Here is a 21,039-nt window from a genome sequence, read left to right as displayed (position 1 = left end):
AGCTCGCTCTGCTTGGGATTCATCTCTAGTTCTCATTATTCCTCTTCCCCTCCCCCTACTCATGCACTTTCTCCTTCTCTCTCTCAATCTCTGAAATCTTTAAGAAAAGAAAATGGAAGGATCCTGTGTCCCTGACCCACTGCTTAGAGATCTCCCTACTGCTCAAGAAAATTCATTTTGAGAAGTAAATTAATGTAGGACTTAAGCATTTATACTTTCTTAGATATGTTTGTTCAACAGTAGCTCTAGCATAACCCTAAATCAGAAAGATGTACGAGATTTCAAAATAGCAAGACAACATCACAAAGATATGAATAGTCTCCAAAATCACATACCAATTAGATACACTTCAGTGGAATTCCAGCAAAGCTTTTCATGAAGTTTGGCAAACCGATTCTAAAGTTTGTATAGACTAACCAAGGACCAAGAATAGCCAAGACGTTTCTGAAGGCAAACAAGAGGAGGGTGGGAGGAACTTCTCTTAGATATCGGAATTATAATGCTGCCGTTCAAACTAATGACTAATGCAGAGGGAATGCAAATTAAAACCGCAGTGATTTAATGCTTACAGATGTCAAAAATAAAAGTTGCTCTCCCTAGGGGATTGTAAGGACGTAGGGCCACCAACCGGAACACTGCATTGTTGCTGGGGAAGGGTGGGGTGGGCGGTAAGGCAGTATGATCCCTAATGAAAGTAATTTGACGACGTGTAGTAAAATTGAAGACATCACATCTTTGATCTTGTAATTCTACCATCTTACATGGACCTCTGCTAGGTAACATGGAAAACAATATTAATAGAAGCATTTTTGTGGTAGCACACTATCAGATACAAGGCGAATGTCCATCAATAGCAGAATGGACCAAAAAATCATTGCATGTTAATTCAGTGCTGTATGATATAGCAGTGAAAATAAATGTGCTCCAATATCAATTAAATTCACAAAGATAACTTTAAACAAAAATAGGCAGTTTGCCCAAGAATAGATGTAAGATGTATCTAAAGTTTTTAAAAACAAGAACTTATTTTACTTAAGGATCTGAAGTGTGTGGTAAAATTAGAAAGGAATGCGAGTACCCAACGAACACCAACGTCAGGGTAGTGATGACCTCTTGGCAATGGGCAGTGGGACGCAGGGTAGGAACACACAGGGCTTCTGCACCGACTGCTCGTTAGCCTGATGGTGGCTACGGGTTCTGCTTTTCTGCTCAGGCTTTATAACCTACATAGGGGTCACATACGTTTCAAGCTTTTTCTCACTTGACCAATGAAATTATCAGCTCCCACTATATCCTTTCTTCCAGACCCTTATTAGTTGTACTTATTAAGTAGCGATTAAGCTTTTCCCACCAATGTGCTGAATATACGTTGCTTCTTTCCTCTTAAAAATCTTCTACTTCCTCGTCAATTTATAACGGGAAGGTTCCCTTCGGAGCCTGGTTCGAGCCTCACCTCAAGTATCCACGGCCTTCCTAGAGTTTCATTTTCTGCTTTTTAACATCGGGATAACCGTCCCTCGCTCCCCAAGCTGTTGTGAAGATCATACATATACATGTACATGTGCATTTACGTATCTTATCGAAACTGGTGTGAACAGTTATTTCTTCATTCAGATTTTTTCACCAGACAGGTGTTGAACATCTGCTGTGTCACAGGTGCTCTCGGGGTTACAAAGTGAGTAGGATATACTGCGGCTTCTCCTCAAGGAGCTAGAGTTCCTCACACACGACTGCAGGATTTTGCCCCAAGGACGTAACTGTGGAATAGAAACAGTGTTAAAGCACCTCAGAGGAGAAAGGAACTGGTCCTGTAAATTCAAGGAAGGCTTCAAAGAGGAGGTGGCCTAGGAGATGAGCCTCCGGAGATTCTTGGGTCCGAGCTCCTCTTCAGCCTGCTCCCTCTCCCTCTCTAGTAAACGCACTGAGAGTTCGCGGTGAGTCACCACTCCCCCATGCGGAGTGGGTTGTTGCCGTGAGAGACGCGTGCCTCGGCCTCCCTCCCTCCGCCCCCACCCCGTGGAAACCACCCACCGCTGCCTGTTTCGGTGGACGGACTTCAGTATCCCAAGGACATGAAATCGCCTTTGGTTGCTACAGACAGGATACACGGATCCCGTTGTACCCTTGTCTAGACTTGGGTACAGTAGGTGCCCTGAAAATCCCACATAAATATTTTTTTGGAAAGTTATGTCCCCATGAATCATTTGGCTTAATTAGACTGGTCATTTTGTATCCATTTTTTATGTGACCAAGAGAACCAATAGCTGACAAATTTCCTGGCCCAGAGAGAAACTTCTGGGAAAAAGCTAATACTGACCGGACACAGGCTCCAGCAAGCCACAATGCCCATTTCTCTATTTCTGAATGATGCGACCACCACTGCAGATTTAGAAGCATCTTACAACCTTCTAGTTCTTTAAGATTTTTGGAGATTTAATGTTTTTAAGCCCTCAGCATCATGTAAGCTGACTTTCATAATGGAAATTTGATAGAGGCAAGAGAAAGCCTGTGTATAGCTTCTCTGGATATTCTTGAAAGATCCGTTTTGTGAGTAGAATTTAAAAAAAAAGGGTGGGTCAGTTTTCTTGCCTTCCAGAAAGATCCTTTAAAACTAGTCAGGACATGTGTAACCTTCTCTCAATCCTCTAGTGGCCTCTTAGACCAAAAAAAAAAAAAAAAAAAAAAAAATCCTACAGTTCTTTCTGGGGTTTACCAGGCCACTACAAACTCTGCCCCCACTTCCTGTCTGTCCTCCCTGCACACGCAGCGGCCCAGCCACACTGGCCTTCGCGCCCGTCCTTGAACTTACCACACACGTTCCCGAAGGCGAGGGCCTTTGCGCTGCTCTTTGTCAGAATCATTCTTGCTCGGACTTTTATGAGCCTTTTTCTCATTTCAGGCAGATTCCTGCTGAAATCTTCTCAAATGCTACCTCCTCAGAGAGCCTTTTCCTGGTCACCCTATTTAAAGTAAAATTCCTATTGATCTCCATACCTCACCCCTCCGTATGTTTCTTCGTAACGTATGTCACTATCTGGCATTACTATATATGATCTTCTGTTTTCATGCTTGTTCTCCTCTTTCTCTCAAATGCCATCTCTAGAGGACGGGGGCTCTGTCTGTATCCTGGTGCTCGGTACATACTGGTCTTCTGTAGATACTCGGCGAGGGAAGGAAGGAAGGAAGGAACTTACATCTCTGTTGCCTAGAGAGAGAGGTTTAAAAAGACTTGAGCTTTGTGGTGGAATCCATGGTGGTATAAGACGGAGGTGGTGGGAATGGTTATAGAAAATACACAGAACTTGACATCCGAAGATCTGAGGCCTTCTCGATTAAGCATGTGACTTTAAACCCGTCTGAGTGTCAATTTCCTCCAACCAGATGGGTTAGACTAAAGTTGAAAAGATCAAAGAAAAGTGGTAAGTTCCCATAAATCTTCAAATCTTAATATAATTATGGCCATCTCTGTGGGTCAGTATTCAAATACTACAAAAGCAAAACCAGCTATTCAAATTAAAATTCATCATTTTCAGAGCTAGAAAAACTCTTAAACATCTAATGAACACACAGTCATTTTTAAAAGGAAAACTTAAATGTTATGAAAAAAATGTATTGAAAGGCCATTATAAAACAACAAAATATAATATCTCCATATGTGCATACACACAAACGCAATTATAAACATTGCTTTCTTGTCTCTTAAATTTCAGTCTTTATAAAATTAGCTAGGATTTTCATATTGGTTCCTTCTCTGAGGAATAAGTAGATAAGCTAATCTCAGCTGGTTACAAATTTTAATTTCATAGTATCCCCAGCCATCCCTTAGATAAAATCTCTGTGAGTCATTTTGTATAGATAAAAGAAAATGGTAAAATCCCACTTCAAATTAGGCTGTTTAAATTTCCTTTTTCTAATAAGGAAATCCTTGCTGTTACATGATAAATACTAAAAAGTATTAGTGAAAAGCTAAATTTCTAAGAGATTTGTTTAAGGTAACACAAAGACTTTAAATATTAGTGTTTGAATAAATAAAGGAGGGCTGGATTTTATAGTTCATTGACATACTCTTTCAGATGAGGGCCTATTCTGATACGTTAACCTTATTTGTTGTTTTTTCGCTCAATATTATTGCCATTTTACTGCGACAGTCCATGTGTGTGATGAAACCATTAACACGTGCATGTTGAGGCTCAGGTATAATTTGTGCGTGTTTATCCCGGGAAGCGAGTGTGGTCCTGTGAGGATTCCTGCATGTGCTGGAGATGAAAAGTACCTGCTGAACACCGTCAGCGGACAGAATCCAGCTGTCTGTCTTGCGGGCGAACGTCGGTCGCGCACACCGCCTCCACCCAGTGAGCCGGTCTTCCTGGCTCCAGTCTTCTTGCCCAGTTCTACTCTGCGCAGGAGGCTGGTTCATTGAATAGAGTCTCAGAGAAGCGGAGGGACCTACTCTGCAGAGACGGGGGAGGGTAGCGCCGATTCAGTACCCCGGGAGAGTTCCTCATCCTGAGTCAGGGCCGAGCTCAGGTATCGCCTCCTAATGACATCTTCTGCCGTGGTCTTCTCCCCCATGTTCCAGAAGGGTATGTTTTTTGGCCCTCTGCATCGTCTTCCACTCTATCATGTATCACTTGAAGCGGTATTAATCGCATATGTGTAAGTATTCCCAGCACTCTGGGTTTCTCCCAGACAGCTCTGTCTCTAAGCCTAGCACAGAGCCTGGCCGGTGGTGGAGGCTGACTGTCTTTTCGGGACAAGTAAGTTCATGCAGGGGCTATTCGCCTCTGACTTGCCCTAGAAGGACTCCAAGTGTCCACAGTCTGGCCCAAGTTGAGAAGAGGGGATCCTGGCTGCTGCTTTGGAAAGCCAGAATGTCAAGGGTGCAGACGTGCTGCATCGTGGTTTTTGAAGATGGATCCGACTTTTAAGACTCCTTTTTCCTCAACAATGGCCTCTTTCCCAGACTCTCAAGTTTGCTGTTGCTTTTCTTTTATGACGGAGCTTAAAGTGCACCGGGGTCGATCTTCTCCCCCTCCTCTCCTCTCGCCATGAGTGCCACCATTGATCAGAAAATTGTCCGCTTGCCCTGAGCATTACCTATGTTGTAACGGCCTCCGCCTGCGCGCCGTTCCTCTCCTCTTTTAGGGCTCATGGGCACAGAAGTGTGTACGTGGAACTTGCTCCAGTATAACTAGATTTGTACCTGGTCCTGCAAAAGAATAAATGAGAGGGTCAGTGGTGTGTGTGTACATGTGTGTGCAGGGGAGGGCGGAGGTGTAGACAGCAGGTCGAAGTTACAGGGAGACATACAGAAGAACGTGAGTTTATGGTCTCTGAAAATGTCTTTGACATCCTCTTCCAGGTTGACTTTGGATTTGCTAAGAAAATAGGATCTGGACAGAAGACATGGACATTCTGCGGGACTCCAGAGTATGTAGCTCCCGAAGTCATTCTCAACAAAGGACATGACTTCAGTGTGGATTTTTGGTCTCTGGGGATTCTAGTGTACGAGCTCCTAACTGGCAAGTAAGTCACCTTCAAGTTCACAGAAGTGCCAAAATCATTTACTGATGATAAAAATATATATAATTTAAGAGTTTAACATTTTAGAATGTTTTTGATTACATGTGATGCCTTTTCCCCTTTGTCTATTCTGCATATAACACGCTTGCTGGTTTGTAACATGGAAAAAACATTTGGGAATGTATAAGAAAGACATACAGAATTGCTCTGGTTTACCTAAAATGTCAGGGCCTGTTGCTATAGATGACCTGTTAACTGTGTGAAGGTTTGGTAATTCTGTTGTGAGAATTAGGAGAGGAATTGAGGCTGTAAGCTGTTTTTATTTCCTCTCATATATATTTTTGGTAATCGAGAAAATTGTAATCATGTTTCAATTAAATCCATTAAACAATGAAACTAAATTTAGCCCCGTTCTTCCATCTTCCCAATAAATCATTAACCAGAAAAGCTAAGAAAAGGAACATTGCTGGGTCTAAATTTTAATCTCCTTGTCAGCTGTTTTCCAGAGGTGCTAATGAACAGAGACCAGACATGGCAGGAGGCTTAGCGATCCAAATTGAATTGTCGCTCCTGGAGGGATTAAAGGGCTGTATTAATGAATCCAGGACCCCAAATATTCAACATGCGTGCACTCCTACACACACACGCACAAGCATTTACACCCACACATGCACACACACATACACAGGCCCTATGTGATCTTACCTCGGACGGTGAAGCGCTTTACACATTATAAAGCTCTCACATGTGTATTCTCTAGTTGTGTTTTCACGGATCTGTGTGGAAGTTAAAGAAGAATTTTTATTATTTTATGACTTCAGTGTTATGGATTAGACAGTCAGGACAGAGAGCTACCTGCTTAAGATCAGGGATTTGATCCCAGATCTTCTAACCCTAAATATGACACACTTTCCATTGTATGCTTATGCCTTACGATGTGCGTTTTTAATATAATGCGTGGACACCCCCGTGGGATACAGTTCAGTTTTCTCCTCCGTTTCTCATCAGCTGATTTGATCATCCTCGCAAACCTTTATAAGCAGATATTCTCAGATTTTGAGAGGATTTGCATATAGAATGGCATATCAAATACTGGAAGGAGCCCTTCGATGGGCTTCAAGTCTCAACACATACTTAGAAAGAATTTCATAAAATCTTGAACTCTTACAGTACAAATTCCTTTTCTTTTAAGACTTTATTTATTTATTTGACAGACAGAGATCACAAGCAGGCAGAGCAGCAGGCAGAGAGAGAGGGGGAAGCAGGCTCCCCGCTGAGCAGAGAGCCCGATGCAGGGCTCGATCCCGGGACCCTGAGATCATGACCTGAGCCGAAGGCAGAGGCTTAACCCACTGGGCCACCCAGCCACCACTACACTACAAATTTCTTTTTTTTTTTTTTTTAATTTGACACAGAGAGAGGGATCACAAGTAGGCAGGGCAGCACAGAGAGAGAGAGCGAGGGGGAAGCAGGCTCCCTACTGAGCAGGGATCCCGATGTGGGGCTCGATCCCAGGACTCTGGGATCATGACCTGAGCTGAAGGCAGAGGCTTAACCCACTGAGCCACCCAGGCGCCCCTACACTACACATTTCTAATGTGAGATTTCGTGTGGCTGTATTGGACTTCCTTGTCCATATGCATTCAGCAAACAGATATGAAAGATTATTTTATATTGTCTGTATTCATTTTCAAATAGTCATTGCTTAAGATTTTGAAGGAAAGAAGAGAAAATTTTCCAGAGTGTCATTCAGAGAGAAAATTGCTTATAGTCTTGGGACACAAGGAGTTCTATTTCGAGAACTTGTTCCTTCATCCCTGCGAAATTTGTCAGCTGCATTTCTAAGAAATATATGGTGGTTCATGTAGGTTGCTAGGGAATATACAACTCAGTCCTTATCAGCTGGGATAAGTTTCTACAAGGAATAAGGAAATAAAGTGAGGGAATAGGAAGGAGGGATCCCCAATAACTTGGGGTCTGTTAAAGTGGCTTTGAACTGTCAAGAAGTTAAGGAATTGTTTTTGTAAAGGTTTTCAGGGTAGGGCATGAGAAAAGTTCATTTTAAATGCCCTGAACTCTAGAGAGTCATGAGGTAAAGTCAAATGAGAAAAAAGAACTAAAACACAACACAACGTAACTGTAAATATAGATGTATGGAAAATATAGCAGTGTTTTTTGTTTCATTCCTCATTTTCTTATTTTCCCCCGTATCTTATTTTCTTTACAAGCTAGGCAGAGATTATTGCAAAGTTGTCACACCGACCTTATTTCAAGTTTATTCCCGAGTGGGAACTCAGTAGCAAAGCGTCTCATGCACGGCCAGGATACGGCCGAGTAGTTCGTGAAAGTCATGTTCAGCTTTGGAAAATTAAATGACACAATAGAATAAAGTGTTTTTAATAGCAAAGCGTGTGGGTTAGAACATTATCCAAATTCCGTGGTCGACTCCCAACGCTTTCTGACTCACCTTAGCAACGCTTCCCCTGAAGTCCTCTCTTCACATGCCTTCTAGGACCTCCCTTTGTCTCAGTTCTTTTCCCACACTAACGGCTCCATGTCTGTTTTCATTGCCAGATCCTCCTTATCCTCCTGACGTCTCCACATTGGGCCACTTCAGTCCTTGATCTCTTTTCCCTCTACTCTCTCCTTGGCTGATATCATCAAGTCCCTTGTCAGAAATCCCGTCTGACGATGCCCCACAATCATACCTCCAGCTCTGACGTCTTTCCTGAATGCCAGATTCACAAATTCAGCTGTCTGCGCGGACACGTAAAACCCAACTCTATGTGGACATGTCATAACCTGCTCTGTCCCTCAGGACTCCCACGTTCAGCCCCACGCCAGCCTTCTTCTCTTGGAAAGCTGTAGCTCCATTCCAGAAGTCAAAACACTTGCGCATTGTCCTCAAATCCTTTCTTTCTCCTACAGACCACCTTCACCCCACTGACAAGTCCTATCAGCTTTACCACCTAAACAGACCCAGGAGCCAACCCCATTCACCACCTTCCCTTCTACCATCCTCGTTCAGGCCACCAGGACTTCCTACCCCGCTGCTAGCACCGTCACGGGTCACTTTTGACACGTTCTTAAAAAACGCCTACTCTGACTGCTGTCAACGCCATCATCTGACTCGGAGCACGTTCCTAGGCCCTGAGCATCACCTCTAGCTTCACACGATATGGCCCTCATTGCTTCTACCCTCTCCCCCTTCCTTCCTTTCCCCCCAGCAACCCAGACCTCCACACTTTTTCCAGAATGCCGGCGTCACTCCCGACTCATGGCCTTGGTCCTTGCTATCCTTGCGTCTTTTGCTGGTAGACGACCGCGTGGCTCATTCTCCGCGTCTCTTCATTGATGTCACTGCTCAGTTATCAGCTTATGACAGAGGCCTTTCCCCTCGTCCGGGTTTGAGAAAACCACACCTCCCTCTGTCACTCCGTCCGCTCCTTTGTTTTTCTTTTTAGTGATTATCACCAACTGACAACTTACTTGTATGTGTATGTGTGTCATTTGTTAGGTGATATGAAATCAATGCCACTATTTTCTAGTGTATATCCAGATTTTTTAATACAACGACTAATGAGAAAGGAGGAGGGAGGAAGGGAAAGAAAGGTAAGAAAGTCACTTGTAAATGTGTCTGACACGTCGGTCCTAGTGTCTTGTTTTGGCTTTCCTCCAGCCCTCCCTTTTCTGGGATCGACCAGATGATGACCTACAATTTGATTCTCAAAGGAATAGAAAAAATGGATTTTCCCAGAAAGATCACAAGAAGACCTGAGGATTTGATTCGGAGGCTGTGCAGGTGAGAATGACCATTAAAATCCCTAGTTCTTGGGGAATGTGTGAAGTCTTCTCATTTCTGTCCACACAATTTAAAATTAGGCATGCATTTACTTTTTGTACTTTTCATACGAATAAATTATATTCAAAGAAAATCATTTCTTCATTAGGAGTTTGAGTTTACTTGATGTTACAGAGCCACAATACCTACTTACAGTTTAAAAGAGATCTACAGTTATCAACTTCTCTTTGGGAATCATCTTTATGTGTATTAGGGCAAAAAGAACATTAGTTTAATAAAGGAGTAATTAATTTACAACCTTGTTATTTTGAGAGAAAACCAATGGTGGTGATAAAGTGTCACTACCTGCCTTCTGTCAGTCTTCATTTTAAAAAACAGTACATCTCTGGCCTTATTTTAAATTATTCCCAATTTCTATTTACCCTTCAAAATAATATATTAGAGAACGGAAGACTTTTGAAATTTGTGTTTAAACTTTACTTTGTCACTGTTTTCTTTCTTTCTTTCTTTTTTTTTTTTTTGCACATTTGAACTTTTTTTTTTTTTAAAGAAAGCATTAGCATTTAGTAAATTTAGAACATGAAACCTAGTTGTGGGTTGCCAGCAGAAATCTCTGCATGTTTCTAAGATTCCAGCTTAGATGTAAATGATTTTCTAAAGCTTTCTCTGTTTTCCTCAGCAAAGTTGATAAGATAGCATCCTTCTTCATAGCTCATTTAAAACACCGGTGTGTGTGTGTGTGTGTGTGTGTGTGTATGTACACACACACACACACACACACACTGGAGAGAGCCATGTGATTTTCATTTCTCTATCCTCAGCCTCTAAGTCTATGAATATTGTTGAATAAATGAATACATAAAGAAAAAATGTTAAATTTTAATTTAAAATTTACTGAAGCATAATTATTATGAATTGCCTGTCAAAAAATTTTTATTTTAGGCAAAATCCAACAGAAAGACTTGGAAATCTGAAGAATGGAATCAATGACATTAAGAAACACAGGTACGTAGCCCAGAAAAAAATAGAAATTTATAGAAAAACGTACTTGACACTTACCTTGTAAGTCACAAGGGCCCCTTTACAGATATTCAGTTTTTCCTTTTTGGTGTTATTTTAAATTTGTTTTTACTGGGTGTGGTTACAATAATCAGTCTCAAGGTGATTTCTCTAATGCTGAAAATTCCATCAAGAATGGATGAAATTCTAAAACAAGTGACAAAATCACATTTTTAAGTTATAGAGACTTAGCTTTTTATATTTTGCTATTTTTATTTTTTATTTTTATGTTTATTTTTTAAGTAGTTTCCACACTGGGTGTGGAGCTCAACACAGGGCTCAGATCCACAACCCTGAGATTAAGACCTGACTGAGATCAAGGGTTGGAGGTTCAACCAACTGAGCCACCCAGGAACTCCTTATTCTGTTTAAAAATATCAACTTGGATTCTTTGAGGAATTAAGTTCTAATTTTGACGTTTTTTTGGTGATTAAAGTACAATATAGTTGCTGTTGTCAATGCTAAAGAGAAATTAACTGTTACATAGTATTCTGTTTCAGTTCTAGCTAATAATACATATTTATTTTAAGTGTAATATTCTTTTGACTAGCTTTCTCAATTTTAAAGCCTAGTGTTGTATTTTATGTTTGGGGTAAAGTACATTGATTTCCACAAAGCCTCAAATGAAGTTTAGGTTTATACAATAATCTAACATGCATCTTTGCAGTTCTGTGAGGTTCTAAAGCTGGCCTTTAGAGCCAGTGATAACTTCCATGAATTATCCTCTTTGATTCGGTTTACATACATGGACTTCAAGCCTTTCAGATTTTCTATTTATTTATTTATTTATCTAACTCAGGGAGAGATGGAGAGAGGGAGAAACAGAAAGAGCAGAAGCAGGGGGAGGGAGCAGCAGGCAGAGGGAGAGGGGGAAGCAGGGTCCCCAGTGAGCAGGAGCTTGATGCGGGGCTGGATCCCAGGACCCTGGGATCATGACCTGAGCTGAGGCAGACACTTAATGGACTGAACCACCCAGGCGCCCCCAAGCCTTTCAGATTTTTAAAACGACTGATGCCTAGCTAAATCCGGCAGTCCTCAAAATGTTTTAATTTTGTTCAGGATATACAAAAAATATCACTGACTGATAGTACTATTGGTAATAGAAAAACTAAATTGGAGAATTTCATCCTTGACAACCCGTGAACACACTGAATTATTTATGTTCAGAAATGAAAACACCTTTCAGTATTTCACTCCTATCTGGATATTTTCTACAGAAGAATCTGAGACACAGTGTGGACATAAAGGGAGAGAAGCTTCTGAATAGAAACGCTATTCATTTTGCTTCACATAGTGGTACAGCTTCAAAAAAAAAAAAAAAAATCCCCAGGCTGCCAGCCCTGCTCTATCTATTCATGAACTTCCTTGAAATAAAACCATGAATTCAACATTGTAAATTCATATTGGGCTTTGCCTTAGGGTGTGTTAGGAGAGAGGGAGGACGACAGAGACAGACGCATCTGCATTTTGTAGACGTCGAAATGCTGGGAGTATTTCTGTTCCCCTTCACTGTGAAGCTCATTACTTGTCTTCGATTCCAATTTATCTCTCTTTCTCCGTGTTGTTACCACAATTTCTTTTCTTCTAATAAAAATGACACATAAACACACTATTCACAATGATACTGAGCAAACAAGTGTCCCGTCTGTTAAAGTCCTTCCTCCAATGCATTTTCCTCCTCTCGCTCATTAAGGAAGCATCTGCACATTTTGCTCTGCGGTGGTTGGATTAACACGCTCTGGTTTTATCTTTTCTTTCTTATTTACCTGAGACTCATTTAAATGTAGCTGTCAAATTGTGATTGGGTGTGCTGCGAATTGATGCTAAAGGATTTTCTCACCTCAGCATGGTAATGAAGAATTTTGAATTTCCTTCCCTGCAGGGATTAATTTGCCCACTCTTCTTTTTTTCTCTCCATTTTCTTTTATTTTTTTTTCAGTGTTCCAGAATTCATTGTTTATGCACCACACTCAATGCTCCATGCAATCCGTGCCCTCCTTGATACCCACCACCAGGCTCATCCAACCCCCCACCCGCCTCCCTGCCAAAACCCTCAGTTTGTTTCTCAGAGTCCACAGTCTCTCATGCTTCGTCTCCCCCTCCGATTTCCCCCAACTCCCTTCTCCTCTCCATCTCCCCATGTCCTCCGTGTTATTCCTTATGCTCCACAAGTAAGTGAAGCCATATGATAATTGAGTCTCTCTGCCTGACTTATTTCACTCAGCATAATCTGCTCCAGTCTCGTCCATGTTGATATAAAAGTTGGGTATTCATCCTTTCTGATGGAGGCATCATACTCCATAGTGTGTATGGACCACATCTTCCTTATCCATTCGTCCATTGAAAGGCATCTTGGTTCTTTCCACAGTTTTGGGACTTTGGACATTGCTGCTATGAACATTGGGATACAGATGTCCCCTCTTTTCACTCCCTCTGTATCTTTGGGGTAAATACCCAGTCGTGCAATTGCAGGGTCATAGGGAAGCTCCATTTTTAATTTCTTAAGGAATCTCCACACTGTTCTCCAAAGTGGCTGCACAAACTTGCATTCCCACCAGCAGTGTAAGAGGGTTCCCCTTTCTCCACGTCCTCTCCAACACACGTTGTTTCCTGTCTTGCTAATTTTGGCCATTCTAACTGGTGTAAGGTGGTATCTCTTTGTGGCTTTGATTTGAATCTCCCTGATGGCTAGTGAAGATGACCATTTTTTCATGTGTCTGATAGCCATTTGTATGTCTTCATTGGAGAAGTGTCTGTTCATGTCTTCTGCCCATTTTTTGATGTGATTATCAGTTTTGTGGGTGTTGAGTTTGAGGAGTTCTTTATAGATCTTGGATATCAGCCCTTTGTCTGTAGTGTCATTTGCGACACTACAACCCATTCCGTGGGTTGCCTCTTTGTTTTGTTGACTGTTTCCTTTGCTGTGCAGAAGCTTTTGATCTTGATGAAGTCCCAAAAGTTCATTTTCACTTTTGTTTCCTCTGCCTTTGGAAACATATCTTGAAAGAAGTTGCTGTGGCTGATGTCAAAGAGGTTACTGCCCATGTTGCCCACTCTTCTTAACAGTGAGGGAAGATTCAGAGTGCGGCGCATGGGGTAGAGTTCAGTAGTAGGGTGGACCGAATTTACACAGTGCCTTTCAGCGAGCTCAGGGAGCTCAGACATTATTTCATCTGATTTTCCTAGTGTTTCTTAAGATATAAAGCTGAGGTAGGGGGGTTGGGGGTGTGTGGGCAGGGAGGGACCTGAAAAATAGATTTCTCCCTGTCTTTAAGTAGGAGTTCTCTAAAACCTTCCGTAAGTCTTCAAGGCTTACAGCTTCTCTACTCTGTATACTGTTGGAAGTAAAAAGAAAATCTTTCTGAAATTTGCCATCAGATTTTCCCACTCTTCTCTAAAGTAAAATGTATGCTTTTTTCTCAGAGAACAATTCATTTGAACTTTGTATTTAAAAACAATGCAATTTAACATGGCATATTGTTATGTTTGTACATTCTGAGTTAAATCATTCTAACTAAACGTAATCAGGCAGAGCTCCCCCCTCCCCTATTTCTGAGCTGATGGATAAACTAGGCACCAGTCATGTCTCCCAACACCTGTCTGAACAGAGGGTTAATATATTTGTAGGGTGCAACTAAATCTTTCCTGCTAGGTAGAGGGATAAGTTGTTTCAAGTGCCTTAGTGTTACCTTCAATATTTCTAGCCGCTGCATTTACTTTCCTTTTTTTAAAAAGTTTTTATTTATTTATTTGACAGAGGGAGAGGGAGAGATCACAAGTAGGTGGAGAGGCAGGCAGAAAGAGGGGGGAAGCAGGCTGCCGGAGGAGCAGAGAGCCCGACGCGGGGCTCGATCCCAAGACCCTGAGATCATGACCTGAGTCAAAGGCAGAGGCTTCACCCACTTGAGCCACCCAGGTGCCCTAGAATTACTTTCAAGAATAGCTTCTACCAGTCTTCTAAAAATGAAGAAGCAATTTATGTGCCATTGCTGCTAATATTTCTTTGGTGAATATTTTTTACACATGAATGCGTGCTGGCACTTGTGTTACTTAAAATGTGGTTAGTGTCAAAAGGCCAAGTGTTAAGTGAATGGCCACTCATGTTAAGTAAATATTGCCATAAGTCAAATTGTAACAAGTACTCAGCAAGAAATGTATAAGGTCTTTGATTCAGTAGGGTAACAGTAATGATTTTTATTAATATTTATGGAGTCACTTCTGGGCAGAGAGCACTGTAAAATATGTCAAAAGAAATTGCGGCAGTATTTGGCGACAAAAGAAAAGAATCCACATGACTGTGCACCTCGAAATCCCTAAAAATGGAGATTCAGTCTATGCAAAGGAGCTGATGGGTGGATCAAGGAGAGGAGTCTGTGGTTTTGTAGCGAGGACAGGGGAGGCCTTACAGCTAGAGCTGCTTCTGACTTTCTGTCTTTGATCAGTGTTTCAGCAGCTCATACTAAAATGGCACCTTGGGTTAAGAACGGCGTCTGAGATGGACTGTACTAGAGCCTTCCCTCTGTTGATAGTACTTTTTCTCTTGCTAAGCTCTGACCTGGAACGGGGAAGCCAGTTAAGGACTGAATGAAAATCAGCTCCAGGGGTGAGAAGAGATTAGAAAAGATGGCAACGTTTTCAGCATGGCTGACAGACAGGAGTGGGAGAGCCACCCACGTCCCCCGGACCTCAGCCTCACACCTCTGCCACTACCCTGCCCCTCACAGCCCCCTGAGGTCATGCCCCACATCGCAGCCAGAATCATCTTTTGGAAATGTGCTTAGATCCCACCATTTCCTTAGAACTTTCTAATGGCTTCCCATTAAGTGTAAAATCCTAATTCCATACTGTGTTCTACAAGGACTGCATGGACTGGCCTCTGGCCAGTTCTCAGATACCTTATCATTATTTTTTTTTTCTAGTTTCCGCCCCATTCACCACACTTCAGCTCATTTCTATCACTTCCTTCCATTTAAAAGGCCCCGGGATAAAGAATATGTAAGATATATCTGCACCTGTATCTAGCCTTAAGGGTGATAGATAGATAGATAGATATCTCACAAGTCTTCCCATGGCTATCCCTTTGTTTTCATTCTAACCACTCTCAGCCTGTCCCATCCCAGTCATCAGCCACCACTTTATTCTCCCTTATCTTTCTAGTACTTACTAGTATCTGAAATTAATTTTGTTCATTAGTTTTTGTTTGTTTGCCACCTTCTGCTAAAATAAGAATATCTTAAAAGTAGGATTTTGTTTTTTCCAGTGCCTGGGACCGAACTGACTTTCTGTAAATTTTGTTAGCTAGCAGACTTGACCTCAGTGTCCCAGTAGAAAATATCAGTTCCTTATATTCCTTATAAGATCCTGAGAGACAGAATACGTTTTTTATGTCCACGTCTGCTGTTAGACTTCCAGCCCACCAACTTTGAAGTGTGTCCTAAAGACCAGATCATTTCTTTTAGCTTAATGATGCAGAAGCAAATAAATGAAAGAAACCTCATCTGACTATCAGCTTAACCTCCTTACAGAGTATTGTAAGACTCCTTTTTGTCTTGGGGCTTTTTGCGTATGGATCACCAGGAACATCACCATCAAGGCAGTGTGATGTCCTAGGATGTGATAGTGAGAGGTTCTGCGCAAGGGTGTTCTCCTGCAGGGTCATTCCTGCAGGGTCATTCAGGTAGTCAGCAGACGTCGATAGAGCCTGGTTTGATGATGAGTCCTGCTCTACGTGTGAGGGACACAGAAGGAAAGGAAACAGATGAAGACCCTTGCCCTCGTGGAGCTAACATTCTAGTGGGGAAGACAGAATCAACAGGATAACTAAGTACAGAATATGGAAAACACATCTGAGAGCAGTAAAAGCTAAAGAGAAAACTAGAACAGGGAGGGGGTTAGGAAGTGGTGAGGGGTAAACTATTACTTTGGATGGTCAAGGTCTCACTAAGAAAATGACCTTTGAGAAAAGACCTGAAGGTGTTGGGGGAACAAACCCTGTGACAATCTGGGGAAAGAGCCATCTAACTTTGAGTGCAAGTTCGGAGTGTGAGAGCATCTCTAGCTTGTTGGAGGAATGGTGAGGAGGGAGGGAGGAACGAAAGTAGGACAGTGGTGAGCTGAGGGTGCTCTGGTGGTGGAAGGGTGATGTACAAGGCCTTAGGGTTTCTAGTAAAGGTTTTGCCTTTCATACTGAGCAAAATGCACTGGGGAGTTTTCGAACAAAGGCTTGATATGACCTGACTTGTGTTTTAAATGTTCACACTTGCTGCTTGGTTATTTCTCATGGACAAAAGCAGGAGGACCCATTAGGAGGTTATTACAATAACTCGAGGGAGGAATAGTAGTGGCTTGGCCCGTGCTGGTAGAGTGAGGGTGATGAGAATTTTCCAGATCCTGAATTCAGATTTTGAAGGTAACATTGACAAGATTTGGGTATGGACTGAGTTGGGGAGTGAGGGAAAGTTTAACTTCAAGGTCCTTGGTTTGAAAAACTGCAAGAGTGAAGGCCAGTGCCTTGGGGAGCACTTGGGACTCCAGTGTGGGCCGGGTACGTGCTAGATGCAGGGGTGAGGGATAACAGCGGTAGCTATTAGCTTGGGAAGCAATGGGGAAGTCTTTATTGGAAATAGAAAGAGTAACCAGTAGATATATAAATGCTGTCTAAAGTCACGAAACTGAGATGATGCAGGAAGTGAGAGTAGTTGAGAAAAGAAGATCCAAGGACCGAGCCTTGGAGCACACCAGCTTCCCGTGGAAAAGGCAGTGGGAAATAGAGGGAAAGCACCCAAGAAGGCAGAATAACATGGCTGGAAGCCAAGTGAGAAGAGTGTTTCAGGAACTGTGAATAATGAACGGTGGCCAATGCTCCTAGGTGAAGTAAGACAAAAACTGAGAATTGAGGAGCTTCACGGGAGTGGAGGGTGGATGCTGATTGTAGTGTGGTTAGAGAAACGGGTAAGTAGAGTGATTGCATAACCTCCAAGGAGTTTTCCTCCTGTGGGAGGAGAGAAACAAAGTGAAAGTTGGAGGGGAGCTCAGGTCAAGGGAGGTGATTTTGTGGTTGGAAGAAATAAAATGTCTTCATACTGATGGGAAGGATCTAGCGGGTAGACATTGAGGAGTCGAGAGAGAGGGGGATGGCAGGAGCGTGCCCTTGAGCAGAGGAGTCCACGGGATCAAGTGCGCAGAGCTGAGCCGACCTTCCCTAGAAGCAAAGACTTCTTTGCTCCCCGAGAAGGGAGCACACAGATGTGGACAGGCCGATGGACAGGCTGGTAGAAGATTGTGCAAGCTCAGTTTTCTCAGTGAAATAAGAAGTCAGGTCATCATTTGGGAGTGAGGATGTGGGGAAGTTTCTGGAAGTCTAAGGAGAGAGGACAAAGTATGAATAGGAGTCTAGGGGAGTGTGACAGTGAGTGGGACAACAGGGAAATCTAGACCTATTGCTGGGCAGCGTGAACTATCCCCTTGAGGTTAGTGGGTATGGATTTAATGTGAGACCGGACAGCTAGCACCGTTATGCATTTCCCCTCTCCCTCCTCCCCTCCCCCACCATTGCACCTGCACTGTTGAGGTCAGGGAGAGGGCAACAAAACAGACTAACAGATAAGTTGACACACTAACAGTGTATCAGGCAAGTAATATTCTTCTGTACTGTTTTTACTTCTCAGGTGGTTAAATGGTTTTAATTGGGAGGGGCTGAAAGCACGGAACCTTCCATCACCTTTGCAGAGAGAGGTATGGTATCCGCTATATTACTTTGTTAACTTTTTCTAGCTTTTATTTTCATAAACAGAATAGGGGTGTGTTTTTATGTACCACATTTTAGATTTAAAAAAATTTTTTTTAAAAATTAAGTGAAAATGTCATAGCAATTGTGATTATAGGGACTAAACAGTATCTCTTATTTGACGGAGATCAGTTCAGTTCTCAGGAACCAATTACACGAAAATCTAAGTCTGCAGGTAGTCCGTGTTGTTCAGGTTCACAGAGGGATCTAGAAATAGAATATGAATCGTGCCATGATTTGAAATTTTCTAGTTAGCCACAGGTGAATTGAAAGGTGAAATTAATTTTAATTATTACAATATATCAAAAAATTGTCATTTTGTTATACAATCAACATAAAATATTAATGAGATGTCACATTCATTTTTCCATACTGTTTTCTAAATCCCAAGTGCATTTCACAGCAGTCTCAATTTGGGGTGGCCACTTTCGGGGTGCTCGCCACCTGTTGCTGGTTGGACAGCTCGAGAGAAAACAGAACCTCTGCTAACTTGGGGTGGCGGGCGACGAATGACTCAGCAGTGATCTCAGTCAGAACCCTACAGACTCTTAGAGGAATTTAAAAACCATTTTTAGGTTGACATCTCAATTTTACGTCGTATGTTTTAATTGTTGTGAAGGATGTGATTTCTAGTACGTTGTAAGTATTGACATTTTAAAGTAAAACGTTACTCCTTTAAATCCATGTAATGTAATCTAAATACTGGTGAAACCAGAGGCCTATTAGCCACTTAAAATCTACAGACAGTAAAATTACATAAGTCCTTTTCCTCTCTGAATTTATATTTTTGTATTTCCATCCCATTTTCCCAAAAGAGCTTCATCTTATGTAAAAATATTTTTATGGATGCTAGTATTTGATTATTCTTTAAATGGGTTTCAATTATTGTTTTCTAAATTTTAAAATTCCTCTGACAACAGGAATTTCTGTGACAACACACATATTTCTTCTGGATTCAGTTGTAATTACATTTTTATAACACGGAATATCAAACAACAGAAATATGTTGCAAAGTTTTAAAGCAAGTATTTAACAAATATTTCTTGAAAAGAAATTACTTGTGTACCAGGAGAGAAATGTTACTTATTTAAAAAAGTAATCAGCTTCCACATCAATTCTATTCCTTCTTAAAGTTATATGGCCATTTAGTGCTAAAAGTTGTGTTCACATAAATAAGTAACTGGGAGTGGAGGGTTTTATAAAAGCAATGCCACTTTGAATGCCTTCTGAGTGATCTCCCCACTCTCCCAAAAAACACATTATGATTTGTCTTAAGTAGTATTTTCACTGATCTATCGGATGAAAATTGAATCAGGTACTTTTAAAATTTGTTTGAAAGCAAAGAATTGAAAACCACCTGATATGCAAAATAGTTTAATTCCAGAATCATTTCACTCTTTGAACAGGGTCAGTAATATTTTGAACTGACCCTTGGGCATCCTGGAAAATTTACATGGGTCAATTAACCATATAGAAATTCAAGGTCATTGAGAAACTTTTATAAAGTGGAAAAAGGATTTGAAAGTGGCAGATTCCGATTTTTTTCAAAGATTTTATTTATCTGAGAAAGAGAGAGCACAGAGCTTGCACAGGAGCAGAAAGAGAGGGAAAAGCAAACTCCTCGCTGAGCAGAGAGCTCAGTGGGGGGCTTGGTCCCAGGATCCTGAGATCATGACCTGAGCTGGAGGCAGATGCTTGACTGACTGAACCACCCAGGTGCTCTAAATTTTAATTTTTAAAAAATACTTGCTTTTAAAGTGTTTTTCAATCTGGGAGAAAAACAAAAACAAAAACTAGATACCATTTCTGTCTCCTTTTCTTTTGGATTTACCTCCTCAAGCCAGGTAACTTCTGTGGAATGTAATGCAGTGACTGGATCCATGTGGTCTAAAGGGGGAGCCTCAGGCTGAGAGTGTGACTCAAAATGATAGGTGGTCATCTTTTCTCCTTACCTGTGACTTACCAGTGGTTACTGTATAAAAACAGTGTTCAGATATAAAAATCATGACCCGTATATAACAACATTATCCTCACCTTTGGCTTAATTCCTCCTCTGTTAGCTCAGTGGACCCACAGACCACAGCTACTTCGACAAGTATCCCCCTGAAAAAGGAGTGCCTCCGGATGAGCTGTCAGGCTGGGATAAAGATTTTTGACAGAAGAAAAGGTGATTATTGTCTCTACATCCAGAAGAGGACTCTAAGGACCAATAATCCAGCAGTGATCGCTTCTCTCCTTGGAGTATTATGATGTCTTTGGGGAGACCATTAGGGAAGAGAATTCCCTGCCGCTGAGCTGGGTGGACAGTGTGGATATGAAGGTGGTTCCGAGCTATAATGTCTCATTTTGATGCTCTGAATTATTCATGTATTCTATTCTTTTCTCTTCTCAAACGTTGGAGGCCATTCTCTTCCCCTCTCAACAGTCAGAACCATTTTTGTTGATGGGGCATCATTTTCTCTGCGTTCCATTGCTCCATCCCAATCATACTTGTCTCCTTTGAGTCCTAATAAGGTTTAAAAAGTGTCTTGCCTTTGAGCAACTAAGTCACGCAAATGGAAGGAAGAAAAAGGGTGAACTTTGGAAGACTTCTCCTGCTCTCAACAATTCCATGTAAGCATTATGGCATCTAAAGCCGTGGTCTGCAGAAACTTGCGTAGTCTATATAAGCTCTTGATTTTCCCCTGCATTCAGCCTAGAAACATATTAACATGCATCTAATACTAGTCTGGGGAAAGGTAAGTTTAAGTATTAGTCAATGGTGCCACTTCTGAGAATAAATGAGTTATCTCACCCAGCCAGTGATCATATTCCAATGGGGAACTTTGAAAAAATAAAGCAAAAATATTTTTTGTTCTCCTGTGATCAG

General features: G+C 41.7%; 1 protein-coding gene across 2 annotated transcripts in view; it reads left to right on the top strand.

Moving 5' to 3' along the window:
- Positions 1-20,326, top strand: part of PRKG2 (protein kinase cGMP-dependent 2) — a gene marked incomplete at both ends in the record, with an annotated part of 83,306 nt that extends 62,980 nt beyond the window's left edge. For both annotated transcript variants that reach the window (XM_080796999.1, XM_080796998.1), the window contains 5 exons: positions 5,363-5,526; positions 9,203-9,325; positions 10,268-10,330; positions 18,052-18,118; positions 20,231-20,326. In XM_080796999.1, the coding sequence (XP_080653125.1) occupies positions 5,363-5,526; positions 9,203-9,325; positions 10,268-10,330; positions 18,052-18,118; positions 20,231-20,326 (513 nt within the window). The remainder of the gene's footprint in view (positions 1-5,362; positions 5,527-9,202; positions 9,326-10,267; positions 10,331-18,051; positions 18,119-20,230) is intronic.
- Between the last annotated feature and the right edge of the window lie 713 nt (positions 20,327-21,039).

The sequence above is a fragment of the Martes martes genome (genome assembly GCF_963455335.1).
Source record: "Martes martes genome assembly, chromosome: 2".
NCBI lineage: Eukaryota > Metazoa > Chordata > Mammalia > Carnivora > Mustelidae > Martes > Martes martes.
This window is presented reverse-complemented; position numbering and strand designations above follow the sequence as displayed.